Raw genomic sequence first — 19,707 nt, 5'->3', positions numbered from 1 at the left:
TAATTTCTGGCGCTTTCAAACAATCCCCTCAGTGACGTTTGGCTAGCAACAGCAGCTAGCTTTCTCGTAGACGGTACTGTTTGAATCGCGATTCCATCTGAAATACTGCCGGTGACAACGTTGTTACAGTAGCTTGTTTCAAAGGGGGTTCTTGAGTAGGCTAAATGCTTGAAAATATCACTAGATGGGAAAAACTTAAGGGGACCAACCGACGCAAGTGAGCACACCCTACAATTTCCCCAGAAATTGTACCCTCTAGTTTAAGTTGGACTTAGAATTTTCACCCCACAATGGCGGTGCGCTAGCCTGGCTCTGCCCTCCTACGTACTTCCGCTCAAATGTATTTTTGCTTCTGTACATAGGTCTGGCCATGAGGTACGTAAGTCAGATTCTTCAGGTTGATTTTCTACCGGCGAATCAGCGAACCAGCGAACAGAGGGAGTGGCTGAGAACGATGATGTTGATGTTGTGCGCTAGTTTGTGTTGTAATTCCGTAACGGCGGCGGAGAAAGATGCGAGCAAAGCCATTCGGTCCGTTGTGGCAACGCTGCCGAATATCCAACAGCTAAAGCCGGAGCAAGAACAAGTTTTGCTGAGTTTTGTTGGTGGCCATGATGTTGTGGCCCTCCTCCCACGGGGTTCGGGAAAAGTTTGATTTTCCAGCTCACTCCGTTAGTGGTGAAGGAGTTGGCTAAGGCGAACGCTAGCGATTCAAAGCCGATAGTTGTTGTTGTCTCCCCTCTTGTTGCACTAATGGAGGACCAAGTAAAGGAGGCAGAAAAGTTGGGAGTTTCTGCTGGGCAGCTTGGTGTGCACGATGACCGTGACGTTTTGGCTGGACGCTTGAGCCTGGTGTTTGGGAGCCCCGAGTCCTGGCTGCTAAACAACAAATGGCGACGAATGCTAGGCTCGACCATATACCAGGACAACCTCATTGGTATCGTCGTGGACGAGGTCCATGTTACATACAAATGGTAAGTTATCACTTAATACGGCAAAACAATATAAGTAGGGCTGTTTTTTAATACTCGATAGCTTAGGCTAATGTTGTCATTCGAACTTATGATATAAGATTCATGAGGAATATTGTACTCCCCATTTTGTTTCACTAAGGGGCGAGGCTTCCAAAGGCGAGTCGGCATTCCGAGACAGTTTTGCAAAACTCGGAGAGCTGAGATCTATCACCAAGCAGGGTGAGTTGAATGCACTGCCCTCGGTGTTGCTCCTATCTAACGTGTTGTGGAATATCTCATTTGTATGCTATTTTAACGTCAATATTCTGTGTATGTATAATCTCAGTTGCAAATATTAGTTACTGTCCCTGAAATGAAACAGAATTGCGTGATTACCTGGTTTTAGTGCATTCATGTTCATAGTGCTGTTCATTAAGTCCTCCCTGCCATAGCCTATAACACAAACACTTGACAACTTGTTTGGAATGTTATAAAATGGGGCAAGTGTTTATCTTGTTAATTTTTCATACTCCCAGGTAAACCTGTTTTGGCGCTCACTGCCTCAGCTGACATCAAGTCCAGAAGCAGAGTCATCAGACTACTCCATATGGACAATGCCTTTCAAATCATCGCTAGTCCCAACAAGACAAACATCCGTCTCGGATTCTGCAAGGTGCCCAGCCATCAAATGAACTGCCTAGACTGGATAGTTCAGCATGTAAAAGACAAGGGTGCAACCATGCAACCTGTCTTAATTTACTGTGGTAATGTACGGGGCTCCAGGGGACCTAGAGGCAATTGTACAACAAGTGGGCAGAACTGGAAGGGATGGTCAGCCATCATATGCCATCCTTTACAACACCGGACAGTATTTGAAGGTGGATGAAGAGGTTAAACAACTGCTTGCTGTTGGAAAAAACACGTTTTAGGAAATCTCTCTATGCACATTTTGAAGCAGAACCCAGCTATGTAGAGCCATGTCATCTCTGTTGTACATACTGTCAGACTGTTTGCTCTTGTTCATCTGGCACATGTACAGAACCCACGCCAAATTATGAACGGATTGAAGATGAACCAATTAATCAGAGATCTAGGTATGTGGATGCAAATGACAAATCTTTGATTGCAGATTTGCTGAATGACTACAGGGGTAGTTTAATCAAATCCTCTAATCGACTGTACACCTCACATGCAGCTTGCACTGGATTCAGTCAGCAACTGGTGGATGCAGTGTTGACCCATTGTCAAAACATATTTGACCTGTCGTACAATATTGCTAACCTTCCTGTGTTTAGATTGGACGATGCAAAGAAGATTTTAACTATCATTAGTGATGTTTTTGGGGATATTGATGTGGATCTGCAATATGATTCAGGCGGGTATTTAACTGACCCAGATCTCTATTACAGTAACTACTTTGACGATGATGATGCTGTTGTTGAAGATGCACTTAGTGGACATGTCAGTAGCTGTGATGAACAGAACACTTTGAACCACTTTGTGTACCCGTGCAGGAACATGGTTGGTGTGTCAGTTGTACATATTGTTTTAAATGTGTGTTTAGGTGTAATTTGTGCTTTTCTACAAAACTGTACATATCCAAAATAAAAGAGTAAAATCACATGCTTGTAAGACCATAATTAAGGTATAAAATAAGCGATAAGACATACTATGAAAAGGTGTTTATTATAACTGCAAATGGAGTAAGAATATTCATTACAAATTATTTAAGCAAAAAATACTAACATTATATACAAGGACACTTAGTGTATAGACGTTATTTGTCTGTACATAACACAATAAACTAAACAATATTTACACCAACATTGTTTGTAGGCATTCTATGACAGAGCTTCAAAGCTGGCCCATTACTAACCAGGCAGGTAACAGATTAAATTGCTACAGCCCTCCAGTCTTTCAGCCTGGAATGCATCCATTGCCATAAGTGCTTATAATTTAGCTGGGACAGAATGTTTTTGTCAAAGTTAGGTAATGCAGAGACGTGTCTTCCCGGTTGGTGGATGAAAACTTCTATCTTCTGAAATACCTCAAGTACAGTTAAAATGTTTGTTTTTTTTAGATCAGCTGCATGGTGGATGCCACTAGGCTTGGATAGCTGCAGCTCTCTGTCTGTTGTGTCCATCAGGGTTTTTAAGACACCAACAGATCTGCTGACCCTGTCAGCTGTTTACTCAGTAAGGTTAGTGCCTTTGTTCTTCAAAAAGGATTTCAGAAAGTTGTTGAGGTGCTCGAGGTGCAGATCAAGAGGTATATTATTCCCTTTCCCACCCCTGCTATTCCAGAATCGGTTCCAGGTTACATCATGTGCAACCCGAGGGGACAGTGTTGCATTGATTTGTACTGTTAAGAGGAAAGTGCTGTAGGCATATTGAGTGTGCCCGTAAGCCTTGTAAATCAGTAGTGCCACCTTGTACAGCCTTATCAAGTGCTCCCCATCTCCCTCTTTCACCGCATCCAACATATCAAAGATCAGAAATCCAAAGCTAAGCCTCAGTATGATCTTTTTTGTAGTCATTCGAGCCAGAAGAAGCAGGCTCAACAACTGGCATAGCTGCCACCACAAGATTGTGGACTTTCTTCTCGTGGGTCTCTCTGGCCTTTTTATAAATGAACCCTTTGGTGCAACCTGGCTCACGACAAGGGAGCATCTCCTTCTCAGTGCGTTGTGCCCTTGCTGCTTCAGTAACACCAGCTGACAGTCCAGAAATGTCTGTAGACATCAAAAACCTGTCAACGACCTCTGCCACAGAGTCATGGAGCCAGGTCCTCTTCTGTTCTGCATCCTTCTGATTCCTTGATGTACTCCTTTAAATACAATGTAACAAATACAAACCTGCAACATCATCCAAATGGAAATGTTCCATTGCTGCTGCAAGGAAAAGTGCTGTGGTGTCAATCTGCACAAACTGTTTGTAAGCGTTGTATGCAGCATTTGGGCCTTTTTTCACATTGCTGCACCTGCAAATCACATAGCAGTTATTAAAAAGGCGTATGAAAAATCTGCTTGTTAAATTTAATTCATAGTTTTTAAATTCATGACAGCATGTTTTTGTTAATAGTACCAATAACTCGGGATGCAACGATACAATTTTTTAAGGACCGAGTACGAGTACCGATATTTTTTTTAAAGGTAATTGCCGATATAGATAACGATACCTACATTTATTGATTCCGTTTTTTTTGGTGATGTGGCAGTTTTCCAAGCGCAACACAGTGAGACTAAAGAATGTAGCACAGCTTATTTGTTACACAAATGAAAAAAGTATTATTTTTATGTGCTTATCACAAATTCTGTCAGTTACTTCACGGGAGGTATTGGTCTTTGGTATCGGGGGTATTATAACGAGTACAAGTACATGAGCTTCGTACCGCGCCCGATACTGGTATCGGTGCATCCCTACCAATAACACCTTTTTTACATAAAGCATCAACGAAAAGTAGCCAAATTCATGGTGGCTGGGCTCTCTTGGAAACATGCACACAGTTCATACATCCACGCCAACGTCATGGTTGGCGAAGACCATTTTTAGGGGAAGACTCCCTGGGAAACATGTAGAGAGAAATGCATTTTAGAATAAGATACATACACAGTAATGAAAGGCAATATGACATTAATCTGCAGACACATGGTTTCTTTTGTTTAGTGACTGAGTACCTCAAGAGATTCATGTTGGCGAGGATTGTGCCATGGTCTTTGGCAGAAGCTTCATTAAAGAAGATCTGATGATATATCTGTAATGCATTTCAAAAACATCATCTATGAACCAGTCCTTAGAAAACAGAAGACATCATTACTTCTTTAAGCCTTGGAAAGCAGTATTTAAAGTGTAATTTTAGTAAATTACAATAGTATATCAGGGTGCATGTAGTTAATGATTACAGTATACTGACCTCTTAGAGATTTCGAATTGCGTGCCAGTCTTCGAATTTGAAAACGAGGCCTTCCAGGCGGTCCTCCTCGGTCTCCCCATCAGCAAACGCCAACTGGATATTCCGGCAATTTCCCTCTGTGAGCCTATCACCACCGATCAAAATCTTCTCAAGCCCATCAGGACATCTTGGAACATACCTAGAGAGGAGAGAACATACCTAGTTAGAACTAAAAGACTAAACGCTTTAGACTAAAAGCTTGATTTTCACTAGCGCTTTCAGTCAATGGATACGTCTAATCCATGTATGGCAAACTGTCCCAGGGTACACAAAGCAGTTATTGATCTTGCATGATATTTACTCTTTTTGAAGGTGCTGGAGCACATCCACCAAGTCAGAAGTTTTGGTTTCATCCTTGAGTAGAAGTCCAAGTGGGTACTACAAAAGTGTAATATTACAATTATGTGTCAGTGTGTGAAAAAGTTAAAGCCTGCTAATAAGTGCATTTCATCTGCAACTTGAACTGTGAAATAACAAAATTATTAGTTTATTTTCTTATTTTAAAGACATTAAACTTACATGAGTGGATGGCTGGATCATTTCTTCAGAGAACTGGTGGGGGATGTGGTGAACAACCACACTGGAGAGGGTCTTGAATGATTCCAAATAAGTTGTTAGGATTCGGCTCCCCAAAACAACAAATTCCAGACGCATACTGGCTTGTGTGTTTGGTCCAATTCCCGAGATCATAGTTGATTAAAGAATTTGTCGGTTTCAACTTGTCAAGGTGTAGTGAGATGACTCTGTTGATGACACACATGTGGTGGATCCAGTGTATTAACTTGTAGGTTTGGCTGGTAGACTGATGATGCGTCTGAATGTAAAAGTCCAGGTTGTCGAATATGATCGAATATGTTTGAGGTGCCGATGAGGTTAGAAGTGCTGAGACAGACAATGGAGCAACACCCAAATTGGTCATGTCTTGGTCTGACACTGTACTGAATGTGAAGGCATCAACGGCATCCACCTCCTTACCATAACTCAAGCTTATTTACGTTTTTGGGGGCTTATTTTCAGTTGGCAGATGGTAGTGTTTGAATCGCGATTCCATCTGAAATACTGCCGTTGACAGCTTTATTACAGTCGTTTGTTTCAATTTTTTTTTTATGAATTACGCAATATGAGTAGGCTAAATGCTTGAAAAATGTGACTAGAAGAGAAAAACTTAAGGGGACGGACCCACCTGCAACCAACGCAAGCAAGCACACCCTACAATTTCCCCAGAAATTGTACCCTCTCTAGTTTAGCTTGCTTTGCCGAGCTAGAACAACGACGGACCAGATATTCAAGTTTACAGTTTCTTTAATCCGACACAATACTTAAGCAGGAAAACACGAAGCAAAAAGAACAACGTATACGCCCTGCACGTATAATACTACAGTACTAATGGTATTGATTTTCGTAAAGTTCACATGTATCTGCGCCTTCTTGATCGGACTTACCACATTCTGACAGTTTTCTGCAATGCCTTAGCTCCAGCTCACAAGCTCGCGACTGGTTGTCGCAAAGTATGACGTGTACAGCTAGTTGCAAGCTATGGTTGCAAACATGCACGAGTTTCGGAGCTAGGAACAAGCTTCTGCGCAAGACCGGACGACTCAGTCTGGAAAGATGGCGCGGTCCATGCATTTCGCGCTCTCGCTTGCCTCACTGCGCCACTGAGCACTTTTCATAGAAATGAATGGCAGAAACAATGGTGCACCTTTTCTGGCAGTGTCCCTACACCACCACTTTCTGGAAAGATCTCTCTCGATACATTTCTGATAAACTTGTCTTTGATTTTTCTATGTTGTGGAAATATGTACTGTTTGGTTTCCATGACAACGAAAGTAAGAAACAGAAAGAAATATACCTAATTAATTTATTGATCATTTTAGGGAAATATCATATCAACTCTAAACCTGTATTGCTTTTGGTAGGGAAACGGAACAGTACATCAAAACCATCTATGATTCAGAAAATAAGAAAGCTGCTAAAACCATTCAGTTATGCTCTATTTTTTATGTATATATTTGAAACTCCCCCTGGCTCTCCTCGACTTTTTTTTGTAATGACTCTGTTTGCTTGTCTTTACTGTTTGTATCGTGAAGATTTAATAAAGATTTATATATATATATTTTTTTAAATGAATGGGGACGTCATGTTGGAAGAAAAATCTAGCTGTGTCTATTAATATATAAGTCTATGGCCTCACTGCGCCACTGAGCACTTTTCATAGAAATGAATGGGGACGCCATCTTGGAAGAAAAATCTAGCTGTGTCTATTAATATATAAGTCTATGGGCCAAACACAAGGAAGAAGGAAAAAGCTGACACACCGGATGTGACGATGTCAATTTGCCTGTGAGAAACGCCTTCTTTCATCAAGATGGTGTCACTGTTGGTCCCTCTGCACCGTGGTTTTTGCTTTCAGAAGCGAAAATTGACACTATTACTTCATCAGACTAGTTCATATCATGTGTGTTGCCAAAGCTACAAACAAAACGCGAGGCATCAGAAACAACAAAGAACCTATTCGGTAAGCCTTTTTCCGAAAGTAGAAGAAGGACACTGTTTTTGCTAGAGCAGTCCTATCAGGAAGAACATATTGTTTCCTAGCAAAATTATACTTATTGTCAACACAACTTTTTTCAGTGCAGATTTGCAGAATAGCCACCTGAGACTCATGATATGTACTTCTGCTAAATGTCTTTGTTATTCTAATCAAGGAAATATTTAGCGTGACAACAGGCTGGCTAGCTAGCTACCTACCTAGCTAATATGGCACCGGCAAACGTGTTGTGGGCCCCAGTCACGTGTTTTCGAACTGTCAAGTTAACTTTTCTGTACAAATTCTACACAACGTCCCTTTAGATAAGGCAGTGGCGGTACCACCCCTGGTCCCGCAGACATTGCGTACACGTGACAGGCCTCTGGACTGTGATATCAATTACACGTGTGTGTGCACTTGGACACATTTCTGTGCCCAAATGTTCAGCAATACAGATCTCACCATGAAAACATTATTGTCATTATTGTTTAACATGAGCTTGTTTTTATATTTCAATGAACATTGTTTTTTGAAAGTTTAGGTAGCCTACTGTACGTAGAACTCAAACAAGCTGAACTAGACTAGTGCACATTCACCCTTTTATCTGTTCCTTTTGGTCCTGGGTAGATGTTTGTTAAACCAGGCTTTTGTTTGTCTTTCAGCTGAGTCCTAACCTAAGAAGAGCAGTATGGACGGTCAACAGAGTGGAAAATAGTTTACACATTTTGAAGGCAGCTAAGGTAAGAAAAAGTAGGCTACACAAATAGAATCCTCAGGGTTGGGATGGTATCTGCACATTAATTAATCATAACCTGCTCATTAGTTAATTACTAGGTTTGTACTGTGCACATTTTATAGTTTCTTTATGTTCAATCTGAACGACAAAATTCTGCACTCTATAACCATAGCGGTGTAAGCATCAGTTTTACATTACAACGTAATGGCCATTGACAGCCATCCATGTAATACGATCTAGAATATTGTTTTGATCGGTACAATAACTTAATTGGAAATTATAGAATGCTGGTTGTAATATCTCTAAATAATCAACATAGGTTATAGGCCATGGTAAGGCACAAGCTCCAGGAATCTCAGGTCCTTTGATTTATGCATCAAGATGTTGTATATTTACAAACAAATAGTCCTACCACATTTAGATAATTATTTTGAACCTTACAAAAAGGGAATAAGGAAATAATCCTAAATGTCTAAAAAGTGAAGGGTCTTAATTAGGGCTGGGCGGTATGGCCTACAATGTATATCACGGTATAATTTTTAAGCGTGGATGGTAACGGTACATATCACAATATATTATTTGTACATAATTTCTAGTCCACTCGTTTGAATAAAATGCAATCCGCACTGCTGCGGCTAATCTACAGCACTTGGACGGATTTGGATGAGGTACGGCATGAGTACGGCATGAGTTGAATTTTTCCAACTTTTGCAGTGCTTTGCCACAGAAGATTAGCTAATATGTAGCTTTCAATGTTTATGGGATCACAAGAGAACTTTAGTTCAATATTTGTAGTGAGCTATCTATAACAAATTATGACATGGCTGAATACTCTATTCTGTTGGCCTACAATAAAAATGTCACAATTCAAACCAACCTTGCTTGCATGGCTAATCTTCTATGCTGCATTGTTGACGTCTGTAAACGTTGGAAGTTGCGTCACAAAAGAAAAAAGAAAAGAAAAGCCCAAAAACAATGCTCTACGTCGGCAATACTCTTGATGGTGCAAAACATTGTTTGCTTGTTTTGCTTGTTGCTTGCTTTTTTTTCCACAGGTACACTTGCACTTATAGCAGTTCATGTTGTTTAATTGTAACTTGTTTAACTACATGCTCTTATGGTTCTTCCCTTTGGCACTTATTTTTGGTTGTTCACAATGTGTGCTTCATGTTTTGGCTACTCGCAATGTTTTGTGGCTATCTCGTTGTTATGATCAGTGACCTATGCACTTTGTAAAGCTCTCTCTTGGAAGTCGCTTTGGATAAAAGCGTCTGCTAAATGAATAAATGTAAATGTAATGTAAATGATTGCGTAGATTGATTGCTATTTGCGTTTAAAGTTCCGTATGGTAATTTGATGCTGTGCCTGGTGTGAATGGGCCAATGACAAATCAAATTTCTGGAAGGCTCTGCCGTGGTTAGAACGGTCTAGTCAAAGTCTATATCGTAGGCCAAATTCATACTGGTATTTTTCAATACCGTTCATACTGACCAACGCTAGTCTTAATTTTTTTCTGAATGCAATGTATGTCTTTAAAACATGTCATCAAAAAATTATAGCAAGAAAACATTGTTTTCTGGTCATGATTGTTCTTTTACCCCAGTCTCTAACACAACCCTCCATTATTCTCTCATTCATAAAATTTGTAAATACATTTGTCCCCCCCAAAAAAACACACACAAAAAAGAAAAACAATAGATTTGTTATTATTGGATTACTTTACAGAAATCCATGTCTGTGTTTACATGCCTTCACCAAGTTGATGTAGTCTATTAAAACTGTGATGACTTTTAAATCAGTTAGGTATGAGCCCAAGTTCATGGCCCTGACAGTACTAATGTGTCATAAATATACCTACATTGCATGCTTTTTGTTTGTCTCAGAATTTGCAGGTCACAGAGAAGCGAACATGTTGGCATGGACATGCAGGGGGAGGGCTAAATGCAGATCCCAAAAATGTGGTAATTATGCAAACATACATTAATTTTAAAAAATTAACCTTTTCCAAAACCACACTGATGGTCCCTAGTAATTACACTTTTTGGAATAGGGTGTGCAAGCAGTTGCACACCAAACCTCCTAATCTGGAGTAGTTCAGGAAAGTAGCTAGCTGTATATAAAGCTAGTATTGGTGTTTAAATGCAGAATGTTGGAAAAAGAAACACAGATATTAGTAATCATATGATCATATGTCTTATTATTATTATTTTTTCAGGCAGTACTGCATCACTTATAACATGATAACAGTAGATTACATTTGTTGGCGTTGTTTCGTGTGTCTTGTGGAGGCGCCATGTGGCATTGCTGTAGCGCCGTGATACCATATTGGCTGGATTAGAAGCATTACACCCTGGTCTCAGAGACAGGTGTCAGGTGTCAGGTTAAACCCAGACAACCATGTTTGCCCCAGTGGGGAAGGTCCCTTAACAGGGGTGACAGCCCAGGTGCCTCTTGGGAGCTGTTGTGCCTGGCAGCATCTTTGAGTCAACCTGGAGACTGAGCTGGTTTTGCAGCTCACCGACCTCCCAGGGGACCAAAGCTGACATTTGCCGTTTCATGTGGATGTCCAAAGAGCAGCTTGCTGCAGCGTCTGTGTGTGTGGTTGTCTCCAAATTAAAGAGAATAAAAAAATACAAATAAACTATGGAAGAACTGACAATCATTAAATGTCTATGAAATGTCAGTATTGTTGTACAATCAACTGTAGTATTTAATGAGAGGCAGACACCATTAGAGTAATTTACCTGAACCTGAACTTCTTGCTTGACAAATTATGAGAACTTATTCCGGAGAGGGTCATTTACAATCAATTACAGATTTGCCTTTTTTACTTCTTTACTTTAAGCTCATATTTATATGAACATTTTTTTTTTCAGTTGCACATTCTTAAACAAAGAAACAAAAGTCTTATCTTAAAGGGTTGTCTTTGTGTTCTGTGTTTAGCTGAAGGAGGTGAACTCAGCCACCATCTTGTCTGCCATGCTGTCCTATGTGTGGCCCAAGGACAGACCAGACCTTAGGGCTCGGGTTGTAATTTCCCTGGGCCTGCTAGTTGGAGCTAAGGTAAGGGTTAGGGACAGCACACAACACTCACACAACAGCCCACACAGTGCAAACAACCCACTCGAAAGTCTGACTGGAGTCTGGGTAGGGTAGGCTAGGACAGCATACACACTGCTCACACTTTTAGCATGTCAAGGCAATTATACCTCATTACCTTATTTACTATAGTTAAAATGTCTACTCTTAATTAGCTACTACTGTTACGTATGTTTGATCGTATATCAAATATAGCTTGACGATCCTATAAAGCAAATTCCATGATTTGCTTCTCAGTACATTATATACAGTACGTGTGAAATGAGTTCCTGAAGCATGTGCAAAGCGCAAAAACTTTGTCGCACTGAAATGTGTAGTTGAAGTGAAGACCGTAGAACAGTTTCTCTTCCGTTTTCAGATCAGGTTTTAATGGGCGGAGACAAAAAATGACCGTTCTACGTCACTTTGACCGATATACGTCAGATCACTGGCTCCTCCTGCTGTACTGTTATTGTAGCCTACATCAGCTAGCTAGCTAGCTTCAGGATGTCTCCCTCCACCCACAACTGCATCTTCCTTGGATGCAAGAACTTCAGCTGCGCTGCAACGCAAACATTTCCCTATTGATGAGGAAAGGAAAAATAGGTGGATTGATTTTGTGAAGAGCCACGCTGATGGAAAGCTTCGGATAAACTCCACTCTCTGCAGTGACCATTTCACGGCGGATAGTTTTAACATTGACCAGAGACAGATGGGGTTTACGGACACACGGCTTCTCTTGCAGCGCGGAGCCGTACCGAGCATCGCCCTCCCGGCCGTTCCTCCTCTGGTCGCACCTGGACCATCCACCGCCGCCAACAGTTCATCACTCAGTTCTGTGTCCTTGTTGGGTGTGCTCAAGCCTTCAGCGAGAGCACAATCTTTGTTCTCTCACATATATATTTATTGGGTGTGCTTTGCCTTCGGCAAGGGCACAACCTTTGTTCTCTCACATATATATTATTATTGGGTGTGCTTTGCCTTCGGCAAGGGCACAACCTTTGTTCTCTCACATATATATTTTTATTATTTTTATTTCTTTTTGCCCCCCTAAAACTCAGTCAATATTTGGCCTACATAGACAACCTAGGTGTCAAAAGTTTCGTCTTGGTAGCGATTGAGTTGCTTCTATTGGGATTTACGTTCCGTTGCATGGTTTAGGCTCAAGTTAAGTTTCTGTGGCGAAAAGTGAAGCTAACGGTGGCTAATTTGCTAGCCACAGTCACTGACGTTACTAACGTCACTAACGTCACGAAAACACGCGTGACTACCTGTAGCAGAACATTCGTTTCGCATCTGTTAACTTGGGGGATAGCTAGGCTAACTATAGCTTTACTGCAAGGCAGCTGCAGAAACGCCACAAGCAAAGAGGCCAGGGTGACTATTTACTCATTTTACTTTGTTATGTGAAACACAATTGTGAAATGTAATGTACAATATTAGCTGATATTATTAAGGAAGTAGGCCCACATCTACTTTCGGAAACGGTAGTCTACTATTTCACTGAAGCATTAGCATGACATTAGCCTCTGTTGCCCGGGCAACACATACTACAGTGGTCTATGATGCATCTGTTTTCAATCGTTAAAATAAACATTCCTCACAAATACATTTTCGTTGTAGAATTTATTATGACATTACAAGTAAACGATTTGTTGGTGAAATTATAATTCCCTTTGGTTTCAAACCAGTGTTGCTCACTGCAATGCTGTAGCCTACGCGAGACACGCTACAAAAACATCTACTGTACACAGCTGTTTAGGAAGTCAAACGGCGACAGAACATGTTCGGCACTCCCCTTACTTAAATCAAAAGTCTTTCAATAGGTGAAACTATCTGACTACTAACCTGAACTTCATTGCCACAGCCTAAACTTTGTCAATCTGTTCATGAAAATAATAAACCTAAACCGTACAACGGAACGTTAAATCGAATTCAACCAACGCAATTGCTACCAAGACGAACACTGCAGTAGTCTAGTACTGTACTGTAGTAGTAGAATTTACCGGGGCAGCTTCTCCACACAGGGCTATATCGCATTTTGCGTTGTTACTGACAATGATCGCTAGCAGTGAGCTTTTTATGAATGAGCGATTTTCCACTAAATAAATGTCAAGCTTATTTACGTTTTTGGGGGCATTTTTTCAGTTAGCAGATGGTAATGTTTGAATCGCGATTCCATCTTCTACTGCCGGTAACGTCGTAGAATAATCTTCAAAGGGGGTTCTGTATTAATGAATGAATGCAATATGAGTAGGCTAAATGCCTGAAAATATCACGAGAAGGGAAAACTTAAAAGGACGTTTAAGTCATAGAGATTAGGTCAATTTTTACACCGGTCTGCCAAATTTCTTCGTTTTGATTCAGCTATGAGGCTGCCTCTTGCAGGGGAAATGAGAAGACATCATATTTAATGCTACACTTCACTCGTATTTTGAGTTGTAAATAATCAATCAGAAAACAAAAGAACACGCTCACACGTCGAATTGATAGGCTCCCAATTTGATAGGAGCTCTGAAAAAGAGCAGTTCTGAGCATCAAAAAAAGATGCTTTTAAATCTATGTAATCTTTATAAATTATAAGTAGGCCCTATGCATTTTTATATAAAATATACCAAATATCAGTTGTAAAAATGTCATAAAAAAACGGACCCCTGTGCAACTGACGCAAGCAAGCAAGCACACCCTACAATTTCCCCAGAAATTGTACCCTCTCTAGTTATAATTATTAGTGCTGTCAAACGATTAAAATATTTAATCGCGGTTAATCGCACATTTGTATCTATTCTAAATGTCCCTTGATTTCTTTTTTTGTCCAATAATTTTTTTTAATGCTCTTATCAACATGGAAAAGTGGATCGGATTGCTTGGTGCAAATGTTTTTTTTTTAATTGAAAACAACATTGCAATCGCCTGGCTTTGACGAGGTGGCGGAGAATTCGCATCAGCTGTTTGCTTGGCCATCAAGTGGTATTTCAGACTGGACGTGCTGCGATGATAGCTCAGTTCACAACGACAAAACACACAGATCACTTTGGTCTTGTCAATGGAACCATTTGGCAACTTTTTAAAAGTAAACTTTCCATTCAGAATCTTATTGGCATCCATTTCGGCGTCTCGCGCTCGCCATCCACTCAAAACGTAACGTTAGCTTACTACTCTTTAGCCGGCTCGCAAGCCCAAACAAGTGTGTGCGGCGTGCCTGTTTTGTTTCCGGTCTAGCTAGATCCAGTGTGGTGTTGTAGTTTTTCTAACGTCAGTAGTTGTTGCAACAGCATGTGAAAAAAACTACAACGTTTGCTAGGCCAAAAAGAACGTTAGTCGCGCGATAAAAAAAATGTACACCGTTAAAATGGGTCTGCTTTAACGCCGTTAATAACGCGTTAAACTGACAGCACTAATAATTATACTAATTTAACATATTTGTCTTTTTTTTTTTTCATTTGAATTTGTACGTGTAGTTAATAACACATTCTTCTGTAGTGTGGTGAACTTAAAACTCGTTTTCAATTCCACTTTACAGGATCTTTAAAAGCTCCTGGCAGAAAAATAAATAAAAATAAGGCACACATTTACAGCTTCCAAATAGTCATATTCTGATCCTAATCAGCATGATGTCTCAGATCTTCAAAGGATCTGCAGAAAGACGGGGTTACATGTAGTGCAGGTAGTCCAAAACCACTATTACTCCTCATACAAGATCCACAGGTTTTAACGAAGTGAAGTTAGATACATAGAATATCTTAAAGTATAACTGAATAGGCATCCCTCTGTGAATTGAGGGCAGGTAAATGTTTTGGGGTGTATGGATTTATGATTTATTTTGGGCCACAGGTTATTGGGTGTGCTCACGCCTTCGGCGTGAACCTTCTCATGTAGGTTAGTGCATGACATGTGCATCAGCAGATACTATTTTAAAGAAATTCCTGCATTAAAATAATGTATCATGACAGTTTGTATGATTTGGTCATTTATTATCACACTAGCATTTAATTATCACGGCAAACAATTACACTGCACTAAACTGTAAGTGTAAATGTAAAGTGAAAACTAGAGAGGGTACAATTTCTGGGGAAATTGTAGGGTGTGCTTGCTTGCGTCGGTTGCACAGGGGTCCGTTTTTTAATGACATTTTTACAACTGATATTTCTGTATATTTTATATAAAAATGCATAGGGCCTACTTATTATTTATAAAGATTACATAGATTTAAAAGCATCTTTTTTTGCTGCTCATTTACAACTCAAAATACGAGTTAAGTGTAGAATGAAATATGATGTCTTCTCATTTCCCCTGCAAGAGGCAGCCTCATAGCTGAATCAAAACAAATACATTTGGCAGACCGGTGTAAAAATTGACCTAATCTCTATGACTTAAACGTCCTTTTAAGTTTTTCCCTTCTCGTGATATTTTCAGGCATTTAGCCTACTCATATTGCATTCATTCATTAATAAAGAACCCCCTTTGAAGATTATTCTACGACGTTACCGGCAGTAGAAGATGGAATCGCGATTCAAACATTACCATCTGCTAACTGAAAAAATGCCCCCAAAAACGTAGATAAGCTTGACATTTATTTAGTGGAAAATCGCTCATTCATAAAAAGCTCACTGGTAGCGATCATTGTCAGTAACAACGCAAAATGCGATATAGCCCTGTGTGGAGAAGCTGCCCCGGTAAATTCTACTACTACAGTACAGTACTAGACTACTGCTGTGTTCGTCTTGGTAGCGATTGCGTTGGTTGAATTCGATTAAACGTTCCGTTGTACGGTTTAGGCTGAAATTAATAATTTTCATGAACAGATTGACAAAGTTTAGGCTGTGGCAATGAAGTTCAGGTTAGTAGTCAGATAGTTTCACCTATTGAAAGACTTGATTTAAGTAAGGGGAGTGCCGAACATGTTCTGTCGCCGTTTGACTTCCTAAACAGCTGTGTAAGTTAGATGTTTTTGTCGTGTGTCTCGCGTAGGCTACAGCGTTGCAATGAGCAACACTGGTTTGAAACCACAGGTAATGATAATTTCACCAACAAATCGTTTACTTGTAATGTAATGTCATAATAAATCCTACAAAGAAAATGTATTTGTGAGGAATGTTTATTTTAACGATTGAAAACAGTTGCATCATAGACCACTGTGGTATGTGTTGCCCGGGCAACAGAGGCTAATGTCATGCTAATGCTTCAGTGAAATAGTAGACTACCGTTTCCGAAAGTAGATGTGGGCCTACTTCCTTAATAATATCAGCTAATATTGTACATTACATTTCATAATTGTGTTTCACATCACAAAGTAAAATGAGTAAATAGTTATCACCCTGGCCTCTTTGCTTGTGGCGTTTCTGCAGCTGCCTTGCAGTAAAGCTATAGTTAGCCTAGCTATCCCACAAGTTAACAGATGCGAAACGAATGTTCTGCTACAGGTAGTCACGCGTGTTTTTGTGACGTTAGTGACGTAGTGACATTAGTAACGTCAGTGACTGTGGCTAGCAAATTAGCCACCGTTAGCTTCACTTTTCACCACAAAAACGCAATTTCTACTTAAACCATGCAACGGAACGTAAATAAAAATACAACCAACGCAATCGAACCTTTTGACAACGCCGTTGTGTATGTAGTCCAAATATTGACTGATCCTTAGGGGGGCGAAAATAAACAATAAATAATATATATGTGAGAGAACAAAGGTTGTGCCCTTGCCGAAGGCAAAGCACACCCAATAACAAAACCAGTCAGTATGATGACTTGAGCGAATATCATTCACGTCTTACTAAAACAGCGGCCACGCGAAAGGGAATGAGGAAACTGTTTCCTCTACTAAAAAATACAATGCGGGTCACGTGAAAAAAGGATCCAGAGACTCGTAGAAAGACCGAGTCGGGAAATGAACGAATCGTTTGTTTCCTCCAGTACAGAGCCTATGCAGGTCACGTGAAAAATGATCCAAAGACTCGTAGAAAGACCGAGTCGGGAAATGAACGAATCGTTCGTTTCCTCAAGCTACCAGTACAGAGCCTATGCAGGTCACGTGAAAAATGATCCAAAGACTCGTAGAAAGACCGTTTCGGGAAATGAACGAATCGTTTGTTTCCTCCAGTACAGAGCCTATGCAGGTCACGTGAAAAATTATCCAAAGACTCGTACCCTCTCTTTGAGAGGACTCGTTACTCCCGAGTCCTTGTAAGGATTCGTTCAAAATGAACGAATCGTTCACGAACGACACATCACTAGTACTAGCAGCACATGTACATTTAAGCAAATCAAGACCTGCATGTACAGTAAGTAATGTCACATTAATGTATTTAAACTCAAGCTTGTGTGGTGCATCGCTGTCTTCAATGCCACAGCCTAAACTTTGTCAAAGGAAACATTCTAATTTCTGGCGCTTTCAAACAATCCCCTCAGTGACGTTTGGCTAGCAACAGCAGCTAGCTTGCTCGTAGACGGTACTGTTTGAATCACGATTCCATCTGAAATACTGCCGGTGACAACGTTGTTACAGTAGCTTGTTTCAAAGGGGGTTCTTGAGTAGGCTAAATGCTTGAAAATATCACTAGATGGGAAAAACTTAAGGGGACGAACCCACCTGCAAGCGAGCACACCCTACAATTTCCCCAGAAATTGTACCCTCTAGTTCTGTTGTCCTGTTCGGTTGTTGAGGTGGCAGAGTGACTGGTGTTGTCTTTTGCTTTCATGGGCCTCATTGTCTAGTAACTGTAAAGGGATATGAGGAAGCTACAGAGAACGGCACCCTTTATTACACATTCAGCCCTAGAGATTTAATGGTTACATTAAATATTCCTCTTTACTGTAGGCTATATGTAGCCTGGCTCTGCCCTCCTACCTACTTCCGCTCAATTTTTCTTTTGCTTCTGTACTAGGTCTGGCCATGAGGTTAGTAAGTCAGATGTCTCCGCTTAATTTTCTACCGGCCAATCAGCGAACAGAGGGAGTGGCTGTTGTGCGCTAGTTTGTGTTGTAGTTCCGTAATGGCGGCGGAGAAAGATGCGAGCGAAGCCATTCGGTCCGTTGTGGCAACGCTGCCGAATATCCATAAGCTAAAGCCAGAGCAAGCTCAAGTTTTGCTGAGTTTTGTTGGTGGCCATGATGTTGTGGCCCTCCTCCCTACGGGGTTCGGGAACAGTTTGATTTTCCAGCTGCGGCAGATAGTTCTCTTACAGTAGTGGTGAAGGAATTGGCTAAGACGAACGCTAGCGATTGGTTATGGCAGATCAGAGTGGCTCTGGGCAGATCCAATAGTTTTAAACTTCAACAGAGTACCCGCCTACAAGGAAGTCAACGCTTGTCAATGGAGCGAGGCCAGACTCTCTGTACAAATGAAATGTACGAGAGTCTGGTTAGGACCAGGCTAGGCTATATGTGCCTCAATTTCAAGTTTGACAAGTATAGTCTTCAACTGAAATTGCGCTTGATTACAAAAATTGCTGTTTTCTCAGACTTTTTTGTATGTCAGTCCTTGTCTCACACAGCTGTCTGCCCTTTTAATTAGCCCTAATAACCATCTTTGGCTCCAGAACAACACACACACACACAGCCATAATACACACCAATACACAGCCTAGAAGCACACAATGGTACACAACATTACCCAAAACACTTACTCATTTACTCACTTACACTCTCTCTTGATATCTTTCCCTCTCTCCAGATGACCAACATTATGGTGCCCTTCATGCTTAAGTATGCAGTAGATGAGCTCAACCAGATGTCGGGACACATGTTGAACCTGAGTGACGCGCCAAGCACTGTGGCTACCATGGCAACGGCCGTGCTGATTGGCTGTGAGTCCCAGACTGTGTGTCTGTTTGTCTGTATGAGCAGGTGGCACGTTCATCATAGAAATTAATCAAGGGGACTTCATATTTCATATTTTACAAATGACCTCTCAACACATCAGTGCTGCTCTGCTCCTCCAGTCCTCCACTCTATTATTTACTTCCTTTTTGTCAGGAGTTGAGTTAACTTCAGGTAGGCTGCCTGGGCTGACTTTATCCAGCCATTCAAACCCGACAACATACGCTTTGCTGCAGCACACATTTTATTAGTTTTACCAGATAAATCCAGTAGGATGGAGAGTCTTAACAAAACCCTGCACTGCTTCCAGCCATTTAAAATGAGAGCACTTACAGTGAGGGAAATCCATTAGCATTTTAACGAGTGAAATAAGTATTTGACTGCCACCTTAATCAGATTTCTGGCTCCCAGGTGTCTTTTATGCAGGTAACAAGATGAGATTAGGAGCACACTCTTAAAAGGTAGTGGGAGGGAGTCAGGTGGCTGAGCGGTGAGGGAGTCGGGCTAGTAATCTGAAGGTTGCCAGTTCGATTCCCGGCCATGCCAATGACGTTGTGTCCTTGGGCAAGGCACTTCACCCTACTTGCCTCGGGGAGAATGTCCCTGTACTTACTGTAAGTCGCTCTGGATAAGAGCGTCTGCTA

At 40.9% G+C, this 19,707-nt stretch overlaps 2 protein-coding genes and 1 long non-coding RNA gene across 6 annotated transcripts in view; 2 read left to right on the top strand and 1 right to left on the bottom strand.

Moving 5' to 3' along the window:
- The first annotated feature begins 504 nt into the window (after positions 1-504).
- On the top strand, positions 505-2,560 carry LOC134032469 (putative ATP-dependent DNA helicase Q1). Its single transcript, XM_062476438.1, has 3 exons — positions 505-974; positions 1,114-1,193; positions 1,490-2,560. The coding sequence occupies exons 1-3, from the start codon at positions 754-756 to the stop codon at positions 1,837-1,839; spliced, it is 651 nt and encodes a 216-aa protein (XP_062332422.1). The 5' UTR covers positions 505-753; the 3' UTR covers positions 1,840-2,560.
- A 71-nt stretch (positions 2,561-2,631) lies between these two features.
- Positions 2,632-6,407, bottom strand: LOC134032434 (uncharacterized). 2 transcript variants are annotated; one of them, XR_009932019.1, is made up of 7 exons: positions 6,347-6,407; positions 5,424-5,647; positions 5,206-5,282; positions 4,866-5,043; positions 4,630-4,706; positions 4,135-4,515; positions 2,632-3,932 (listed from the first exon to the last, which is right to left on the bottom strand). It is a non-coding gene; the product is annotated as an uncharacterized LOC134032434 (long non-coding RNA). The 2 variants fall into 2 exon arrangements; XR_009932018.1 differs by having other exon boundaries at positions 2,632-4,515.
- An 829-nt stretch (positions 6,408-7,236) lies between these two features.
- The window catches only part of abcb7 (ATP-binding cassette, sub-family B (MDR/TAP), member 7), a 78,171-nt gene continuing 65,700 nt past the window's right edge, over positions 7,237-19,707 (top strand). For 2 of the 3 annotated variants that reach the window (XM_062475802.1, XM_062475800.1), the window contains exons 1-5: positions 7,237-7,422; positions 8,097-8,174; positions 10,054-10,131; positions 11,114-11,233; positions 18,918-19,050. In XM_062475802.1, coding sequence (XP_062331786.1) covers positions 7,273-7,422; positions 8,097-8,174; positions 10,054-10,131; positions 11,114-11,233; positions 18,918-19,050 — 559 coding nt within the window. In that variant the 5' untranslated portion in view covers positions 7,237-7,272. The remainder of the gene's footprint in view (positions 7,423-8,096; positions 8,175-10,053; positions 10,132-11,113; positions 11,234-18,917; positions 19,051-19,707) is intronic. The other variant, XM_062475801.1, reaches the window with a different exon arrangement.

The sequence above is a fragment of the Osmerus eperlanus genome, chromosome 13, assembly GCF_963692335.1.
Source record: "Osmerus eperlanus chromosome 13, fOsmEpe2.1, whole genome shotgun sequence".
Classification (NCBI taxonomy): Eukaryota; Metazoa; Chordata; class Actinopteri; order Osmeriformes; family Osmeridae; genus Osmerus; species Osmerus eperlanus.
Note: the sequence above shows the minus strand (reverse complement) of the source record. Positions and strands in the feature narration are given on the sequence as shown.